Raw genomic sequence first — 9,892 nt, 5'->3', positions numbered from 1 at the left:
AGTGTTTAAATTAAATTACTATTGGATTTTTTTTAAATACCTTAATGTTTAATTTAAATTACTATTGGGTTTTTTGGGTTTTTTTAAGTTTTACATGACTTGATACAAGGTAGTGAAGGGACCGTTTTTGAAATTGTGAATTTTAATGTAGAATAGACACAGACTTGCAAAATTACTTCCTTGCTTGCCTAAGAAATAGGAAATAGACACAGCATTACAAATATTAACTCCAATTAGTAATTCAAAAAGGAAAGGCTTATCTAAGTAAAAACAATATTCAGACATGTTTGACATGTTTTGGGGGTGGTTTGTTTGGTCTGGTTGGGTTTTGTTTGTTTGTTTGTTTGTTTGTTTGGGTTTATTTATTTATATTTTGTAATGCACAGTGTAAAAAATATCCCCTTCAACCCGTAAAGGAATCACGTCTTTCTTACCATTATTTTGCAGGGGGAAAAAAAAATCAATATCATGAGAACTGCCGTGATCTGCCTTTGCCTCTTGGGCATTGCCTCCGCCCTGCCGGTGAGTATATTGAACCTGAAATAAAATTCATCAAAACAGATGAATCGTGCATGCCCTGAGCTGGGCGGGCCTTCCTTCATATGGTAATGTTTCCTCGTCCCCTCTTCTTCAAAGGTGAAGACCACAGACTCCGGCAGCTCAGAGGAGAAGCAGGTAAGCACCCCTGCGGTTTCTCTCGGTTCCGTTACTCCCAGCATCCCCGAGATGCCCTGTAAGCAGAGCCACTGACCGTTTCTTAATCATAGTCTTTCGTCAGCACCTGCTCTGCTTCTAGCCCAGTACCAAGAACGGATATTAACAAACACAGGCTCTTAAAACCAAACCGGGTTTATTTTGTGTAACAAAATGCGTTTTTAAGGCATAAGGTTTATGTTTTTAGGAGTTCTATGTCACTGTGACTTTTTCATTCCCAACCCCCTCCAAAAAAAAAAAAAAAGAACCCAAATACTTTTATCCTAGAAGCAGAAAGGTACATTCTTTGCTTTCCTCAGTGGAAGGCGTTGAAAACGCACCTTGGATGTTGAACAGTTTGTATATGGAGGCTACAGCCTCAAGATGTCCTAATACATTGCTCAGAAGCTTGTCCTCAAGAGAAAGCCTCTAACGTAGGCTGTTAGGATTTGTTGTGAGAGTCAACTGACTTCAGATCACGTTTTCCCAGCTGAGTATGTGAGCAAAGCCTTGAGTAGTTAGCCAGCACTCTCATGCAGTACCTGCCCCTCCACAATAGGTGAAATTGTGCCAGCCAAACAAATGGGCATTGTGCAGGGCATTTGAACAAAAGGCACAGAGAGTCCCAGTCCTTGGCACCAGAGCAAGCACCAATGGGAAAGTGTCTGGATTGACGGCGTTCGGCTTGCATGGCAAAGGCCCTGAGAGAAGGCTTGCGAGGTGTCCCTAGGGGGTTCTTTGACATGGTCTGTAAATATGAATACTCATATTAATGTGCTTTTAAGGAGGGAGCTTTGGGTTCTTGAAGTGCAGGAGTTTTCCGGTGCCTTTCGTGCAAGAAACATTCTTTGGAAGAAGCAGAGTGAAGCCTCTCTGGGTAGACTTAGCCCAGCAGAGACCCCAGGGGCTGCTGGCTGGCACCCGCGCTTCAGTGGCTGCAGAATGAGCTCTGGTCTCAGTGCCAGGGACATGAGGTACCACCCTTGGAGGCAGGGACTCAGGGCAATCTGCCCTCGTATATTCTACTCACCAGAAAGTCGCCTGAGCAAAATGAAAGGGCGTTCCAGGCAGACCCCAGGGCAAGAGAACTCTGTGAAGTTGGGCGGCTGTAAATCCGCGCTGGGTTACAACCGCCTCCGAGACAACTTCTAACTCTCAGATGTTGCTTCTAACTGGGACTGATGTCGTTGGAGAATTTCTTAGAAGAAGCAGTGTAGCGAGACGCTCAGGAAGGGCACCTCTGCTCTGGACGGGAGCGCGCACTGGGCAAACACAGAGCACCGTGTGACACGCGAGTTCAAAGTCCCTTCAGTGAAGCTCCAGGCTCCTCTGGGCTTTCACCATCACCCTCCGCTTTTTCCCTTGTTTCGTTGTTTCCTTAGGGCTCTGGATCTGTAAAATGGGAAGAACAGTGTCAGCTAACTTCTAAGGGGTGGGAAGTGAATTTGACTGTTTGTGAACCACTCTGAAAGTGAGCCTGTCTCATAGGGAAGGGCCACCTAGGAGTCTCTTAAGTCAATCTGTAAGAAAAAATACATTAGGGGCTGGAGAGATAGCACAGTGGGTAGCGCGTTTGCCTTGCACGCGGCCGACCCGGGTTCGATTCCCAGCATCCCATATGGTCCCCTGAGCACCACCAGGGGTAATTCCTGAGCACAGAGCCAGGAGGAACCCCTGAGCATCGCCGGGTGTGACCCAAAAAGCAAAAAATAATAACAATAGTAATAATAATACATTAGAAAAAGGGTATGAAATTTGATGAGTATTATAAATCACGGTAACTCAATAAAAATTGGGGGAAATGGGACATATCTAAGGCCCCAGTTGGCTTTATACGAGCATATCATACTCATCCATCAAGACTGATGAAATATGGTGGTGTTTTTCAGCATAGCATTTACGATGTGTGGCTTTGTTGTTGTTTTTTTTAACCATGACTTTTTTTTGGCAGTTTTCCAATAAATAGCCAAATGCTGTAATCACATAGCTTAAAAAAAAAAAAACAGAGTCAGAAGAAAAATAATACAGCAAGTAAGGCTCTTGCCTTGCACACAGCCAACCCACTTCAACCCCTGGAAGTCCATGTGGTCCCCTGAGCACTGCCAGAAGTGATTCCTGAGTGCAGAGCCAGGAAGTAAGCCCTGAGCATCTCCAGATGTGCCCCACCCCCCCAAAAAAAAATAAAAACTTCTTATTTTTAATATTAACTGAAAACATGGGAGTTTTTGCAACTGAATCACAATAGAGAACAGCAGGTAGCCATCAGTACTATGGCTGGCACAGTTCTTCCTTCCGTGAGTATCTGTCTACCCGCCACATGGGCTTCATCCTGCTTTAAAACTGAAAACAACACCTGCTATGATGGGGAAGGCTAATAAAGGCCCTCCCGTTGATCATCGATTTGCTCGAGTGGGCCCAGTAACGTCTCCATTGGAGACTTTGTTGTTACTGTGTCTGGCATATCGAATACTCTCGGTAGCTTGCCGGGCTCTCCGAGAGGGGCGGAGGAATCGAACTCTGGTCGGCCATGTTGGCTGCGTGCAAGGCAGATGCCCTACCCGCTGTGCTATCGCTCCAGCCCGGGGGGAAGCGATAGCACCGCGGGTAGGGCGTTCGCCTTACAGGCGGCCAACATGGCCGACCCGAGTTCGATTCCTCCGCCCCTCTCGGAGAGCCAGGCAAGCTACCGAGAGTATTCGATATGCCAGACACAGTAACAACAAAGTCTCCAATGGAGACGTTACTGGGCCCGCTCGAGCAATTCCATACAAATAAGGGGAAGACTAAATCTGATTTAAAAGTTAAGCATGTATGACGTACAGTGATGTGTGTCCTCTCTTCTTCAGGAAACTGTATCCACTGAGAGCACATATGGCTTCAAACAAGAGGTGAGTTTTGACTTTGAATCACAGGCCAACCATTGCTTGGAGAACAAACAAAAAGTCAGTCTCCGAATGGCACTGCTTCAAGTTCAAATTTGACAAAATTCCATTAGCAAATTCAGCACGTTGTCACCTGGAAACTTGCTCGGCTTTTTGGGCATGGAATGTGTACTTAGTAGATGTTAGAAATACCAGATTTGGGGGAGATAGTCCTGTGGATAAGGCACTTGCCTTGCATGTGGCCAACCCAGGTTTGATTCCAGCATCCCACATGGTCCTCTGAGCCCACCAGGGGTGATTCCTGAGCACTGCAGGGTGCACCTCCTCCCCCAACAAAGAGAAATACCAGGTTTCTTCCGGGAAAGTTGTTAGGGCAGAAAATTTTGAAAAATCAGTGTTAATTGAAATACTCCGCATCTTACAATTCACTTAATGGTTCTTTTTGTAGATGATTTAGCTGATGTCTGACAAATATCTAATGAATTCACACCAAAGCGATGATTTTACCTGTACAAACACATGTGTTCCTAACGTAATGCTTTGTTTGATGACTGTTTCATTTATTAGGCCTGTTAAGGTGTTTATTAGTGGGCTGTCAATGTAGTTCAGAGGTATATGTGAGATCCTGGGTTTGATTCCTGGCATCACCAAAATAAATAAAATCTGTTTTCCTTTAAGCTTGTCCTTGAATATTCAATCAGCTTAACCAATGACTGAATATATAGCGGTACTCTTACATTATTTAAAAAAAAAAAAGATTGTCCTTGAGTATAACAAGAATTCCTCATAAGGAAAGTTCCATAAATGACCCAGAATAGATCCTAATCTGAATTTCAATAAACATTAAGCAATTGGCAGATTTGAGATTCGGTTTATACCCAGGTGGAACAGTCATCACTTAAGTATCATGCTTATAGGGAGTTAGTTGCAAGTCTGTGTGCAAACATTACCATATGAAATGTTCTGGCCTCTTGAGAATCCTAATTTCTCATGAGAAAGCAAGAAAAAGTACCTCAGACCGTAAATCTCTGACATTAAAAGAGAACCTGGAAGGTGCTTGCTTCCACTCCCAAAACCCACTGGAGACACTGTTGAAGGTAAGATCTGAAACCAACCCAAAGACAGAGAAGGTGAACGTGCAGAATAGGCTCCAGAAAAATCAAAGAACCTGGAGACTCATTGTCCCGCCCGTGCTGCTTTTCAGACCGTCCCGAGTAAGTCCACCGAGAGTGAGGACCGCACGGATGAGCTGGATGACGACGACGACGACCAACCTGACAGCCAGGATTCCGTCGAGTCCAAGGACACCGATGATGACGATGACGCCAACTCCGACCACTCTGATGAATCCGAGGAAACCACCACGGACTCATCCGTGGACGTCCCAGCAACTCTGATTTTCACCCCAGCTGCCCCCACCAAAGACACAAGTGATGGCCGAGGGGACAGTGTGGCTTACGAACTGAGGGCGAAATCTAAGAAGTTTCTGAGCTCTGAAATCCAGGTAAGAGGCAGCACCGATGGCGACGAGCTCAGTGCAGTTCTAGGAGGTCAGCGCCTGTGCATCTGATTTATCCTCTCACCCATTCAGCAAGGATTGCAGCTTTATGAGTATTAAACACAAAACCCTCTGGCGGTTCTTGATATTTAAGCCTGTGTATCTTTTACTTAATGTTGTCTCTCGATCACGGTGCTTTTTCAGTAAGAGATTCTGCTCATGGGGCCAGGGAGAACAGCCTATAAAGTGCTTGCCTTGCACACGGCTGACCTGGGTTGGTACCCTGAGCATTGCCAGAGTGATCCCTGAGCACAGAGCCAGCCCCCCCCCCAAAAAAATATATAATGTATATAGAGAGTACATAACTATTCTCTAAAAAGTAAAAAAATAAAGGCCCTCCCGTTGATCATCGATTTGCTCGAGCGGGCCCAGTAACGTCTCCATTGGAGACTTTGTTGTTACTGTGTCTGGCATATCGCATACTCTCGGTAGCTTGCCGGGCTCTCCGAGAGGGGCGGAGGAATCGAACTCGGGTCGGTCATGTTGGCTGCGTGCAAGGCAAACGCCCTACCGCTGTGCTATCGCTCTAGCCCTATTCTCTATATTTAATTTTTTTTTTTTTTTTGCTTTTTGGGTCACACCTGGCGATGCACAGGAGTTACTCCTGGCTCTGCACTCAGGAGTTACTCCTGGCGGTGCTCAGGGGACCATATGGGATGCTGGGAATCAAACCCGGTCGGCCGCGTACAAGACAAACGCCCTACCCGCTGTGCTATCTCTCCAGCCCCCATCTCTATATTTAGATTTTAAAAGTTAAAAAAAAAAAAATAGGAGCCAGAGCAATAGCACAGTGGGTAGGGCACTTACCTTGCATGTGACCAACCCAGGTTCCATCTCTGGCACCCCACAGAATTCCCTGAGCTCTATCAGGATTGACCTCTGAGCACAGAGCCTAGAGTAAGCCCTGAGCATCACTGAGTATGCAAAATAAATAGATAAATAAAAATAAACCCATAGAAAACCGCGATTCTTTTTGTGATAGAATGCTCTGAAGTTAAGTGCTTAATAGGTGTTAAAAAAACTACAAATGGGGGGCTAGAGTGATAGCATAGCAGGGAGGATGTTTGCCTTGCACGCGGCCAACCCAGGTTCGATTCCCAGCATCCCAGATGGTCCCCCGAGCACCGCCAGGAGTAATTCCTGAGTGCATGAGCCAGGAGTAACCCCTGAGCATCGCCGAGTGTGAACCAAAAAGAAAAAAAAAAGAAACTACAAATGACAACAAAATTGTGCTCAGAGTATCCAAGTTTTATAATACATTGTCTAAGCTCCTCACTTTAAAACATTTCATTCAAGTTCCCTTTACCTAAAAACAGATGATAACGCAACAGAACCCACCTTATATCAGTCACCACAGACAGAATAGTTGAACTTCTTCAACTGGAGCAGCTGGCCTGTAAAAATGATAACCTGCATGCCAGGATTCTCCATTTTTTTGTTTTGTTTTGGTTTGGGGGCCACACTCAGCGATGCTCAGGACTGACTCCTGGCTCAGGGATCAGGGATCAGGCATGACTCCCCGACGCTCCCTGACCTAGTGCACTAGAATTCTCTTTGACTTGGTCCAAGTGTTGACCGTTTTCCAGATAAGTCGGTCTGAAAGTTAGGGGGACAGGCGTGACACTCCCCTCTCCCCTGGCTGTTCGCTCACTCTGTCCCCTGTGCTCAGTACTCAGAGGACCTCACGTCGCACATGGAAAGTTACGAGGACACACAGGAGTCGGCCCCCAGCCTGCACCTGACATCTAACGGGGACAGCCACCAAGAGTCAGCCCAGTCGCCGGCCAGCCTGGAGTCCCACAGCCGAGAGTCGCAGAGCCTGGAAGGGGACGCGCAGTCGCCCAGCGTGGAGGAGGCTCACCTCAAGTTCCGTGTCTCCCACGAGCTGGAGAGCGCGTCGTCCGAGGCCAAGTGAAGGGCCGGAGCTTCTGTCCTCCTTTGCTTATAGTCAGAGCAGAAGACACGTCATCGCGGGTGTGGGGCCGTCGCGGTACTAACTTCTCAGATTAGGTAGTGAATGTGTCTGTCTGTGGGTCCAGAAATAGATGTCGCTCTTTGTCCCCTTATGACCTGCTTCATAACATACCTCGATCCCTAACCGCTTTGGGTTTGGACGGAGTCCTTCCCAAACGAAAGCTGTCACTGCATTTTCAGGTTTGCTGGGCCTTTAGCCATAGACGAGTATGCTGAAGCAAGCTCAAAGCTTTTACGGACTAATCCGAAAGGCGATTAACTGGTGTCATGATATTATTCTGTTTTAAATTAGTGTTTATTTTGCTGTGATTGTTTTGTGTGAATAAACGTGGTATCTCCAATTAACGAAGGCTTGCTTGCGTTGCTTTTCTTAGTTCCTTTGCCCTGAGAAATATTTTTAAATACAGTCATGGGTAATGAAAAGAGCTCTGGGCTGGCGAGACAGCACAGGGGTATACCTGCATGCATGGCGTTCACTTGAGTTTAGCCCCGGACTCCCCCCCCAGACACCCCCCAGGAATCAGCCTTGGCTGCAGAGCCAGGACTAAGCCCTGAGCCGCTGGGACAGCCCAAACATCCCAAACACCCAAAAGATTCCTCTTGATCCGAAGCTTAAAACTTGTGCAAGCCTTGCTCCCTGGTTCCTTCTAAAATTATAAATTCCATTTTGAAAAAAATATTTCATAGCTCCCATAGAAAATGTTGATTGTATCATTTCCTTTAAAAACTGTAATCAATACTAACAATAGACTGTCAATGAACCAGCGATCACAGAAAATCTTCAATTCTTTTTATTTAGGGTGCGTGCGTGTGTGCGTGTGTATGTGTGTGCATGTGTGTGTGTGTGTGTGTGTGTGCGCACGCGTGCCAGGGATCAAACCCAAGGCCTCACACATCCAAGGCATATGGTCTCCCACTGAGCACATCCTCACCAGAAAACCTTGGCTTTTGTTTTTAAAGGCTGCAATTGCTAAACTTTTTTCTTTCATATATATAGTAAAGTAGTAAAGTAAAGGCCCTCCCGTTGTTCGTCGATTTGCTCGAGCGGGCCCAGTAACGTCTCCATTGGAGACTTTGTTGTTACTGTGTCTGGCATATCGAATACTCTCGGTAGCTTGCCGGGCTCTCCGAGAGGGGCGGAGGAATCGAACTCAGGTTGGCCATGTTGGCCGCTTGTAAGGCGAACGCCCTACCGCTGTGCTATCGCTCTGCCCTGTCTTTGTGGCTCTTTTCACTGTTTGGGGTGGGGGGCGGGGCTTTATTCTGAGAATAAGTCTTTTTCACTGGAGTTACTCTAACATGGGCTGGAGCGATAGCACAGCGGTAGGGTGTTCGCCTTACACGCGGCCAACATGGCCGACCCGAGTTCGATTCCTCCGCCCCTCTCGGAGAGCCCGGCAAGCTACCGAGAGTATTCGATATGCCAGACACAGTAACAACAAAGTCTCCAATGGAGACGTTACTGGGCCCGCTCGAGCAAATCGATGATAAACGGGAGGGCCTCTACTTCATATATATATATATATGTATATTTTTTTATTGATTCACCATGAGATACATAGTTACAAAGTTGTTCATGATTGGGTTACAGTCATACAATATTCTAAGGCCTGTCCATTCACCAGTGTCCATTTCCTGCCACCAAGTCCCGTTTCCCTCCTGCCACCTCTCACTCAGCCTAACTCTGCCTAGCAGACTCTCCTTCTCTCTCCCCCTCCCTCTCCCTCTCCCTCTCTCCCTCTCTCCCTCTCTCTCACTCTCCCTCTCTCTCTCCCTCTCTCTCTCCCTTTCTCCCTCTCTCTTCCTCTTTCTCCCTCTCTCCCCTCTCTTTCTCTCCCTCTCTCTCCTTCTCTCTCTTTCCCTCTCTCCCTCTCCCTTTCTTTCCCTCTCCTGCTCTCCCTCTGCCTCTCCCTCTCTCTCCCTCTCTTCTCTCTATCTCTCTTCCTCCCTCTCTCTCTCTCTCTCTCTCTCTCTCTCTCTCTCTGTCCTTTTGGGCATTATTATTCCCAAGAAGAAAATCTTAAATTACTGATATGAAAAAAACGTTAATAGACAAATTTAAAAACTAGAAACAAAAGAAAGACAAGTAGAAGGAAGGGGTAACAGGTCAAAGGGAAAAGGATCAAAGTTTAAAAAAATAGAAAATAACCTTTCAAACTGTTAGTTCTTTGTAAAAAGAAATCAATAAAATCAATAAACCACTAGATAATATCAAAAGAACAAAGACAGAAAATGCAGAGAGAGGGCGGAAAGGGAGCCCAGTAGCCTGAGTCAACTCTTGGCCTCTGGTTCTGTGTGACCCCCTGAGTACCCCTGGGGCGACCTCACATGGGGGGACCCACCCCACAGCACCACTGAGGATCGCCTGAAAGATAAAACACAGGTAAGAAGCTACAACACTAAGATTGAGGACAATCGAAAAGTCATTTTGCACAACTCAATACAAACCAAATGGATTATTTTCAGGAAAATACAAAGTCATCTTGCTGTACGTACAATAGATGAGTAGAACAATCTGTTGATGAATGAGGGACTAGTTATCAAAGTACTAACTATAAAAACTAGTCACGGTCACAGTCCTCCCGTTGTTCATCGATTTGCTCGAGCGGACCCAGTAACGTCTCCATCGTGAGACTTGTTGCTACTGTGTTTGGCATATTGAATAACTGGACCCAAATTATCTTATGAGGGCAACCGATGAAACTTCAAGCACCAGATCATCTTAATATCATTTAAATTCGGGATGGAAGGAAAGGTCTTCCGGTGTTCTGTTTCGCTTGGGCTT

The 9,892-nt window shown here is 46.2% G+C and overlaps 1 protein-coding gene across 1 annotated transcript; it reads left to right on the top strand.

Moving 5' to 3' along the window:
• Positions 1 to 453: 453 nt before the first annotated feature.
• On the top strand, positions 454 to 7,366 carry SPP1 (secreted phosphoprotein 1). The gene is made up of 4 exons (XM_056111430.1): positions 454 to 522; positions 637 to 675; positions 4,780 to 5,079; positions 6,803 to 7,366. Exons 1-4 carry the CDS (start codon positions 469 to 471, stop codon positions 7,046 to 7,048), a joined length of 639 nt encoding a protein of 212 aa, XP_055967405.1. The 5' UTR covers positions 454 to 468; the 3' UTR covers positions 7,049 to 7,366.
• The last annotated feature ends 2,526 nt before the right edge of the window (positions 7,367 to 9,892 follow it).

Source organism: Sorex fumeus, unplaced genomic scaffold (genome assembly GCF_029834395.1).
Source record: "Sorex fumeus unplaced genomic scaffold, SorFum_2.1 ptg000013l, whole genome shotgun sequence".
Taxonomy (NCBI): domain Eukaryota; kingdom Metazoa; phylum Chordata; class Mammalia; order Eulipotyphla; family Soricidae; genus Sorex; species Sorex fumeus.
Note: the sequence above shows the minus strand (reverse complement) of the source record. Positions and strands in the feature narration are given on the sequence as shown.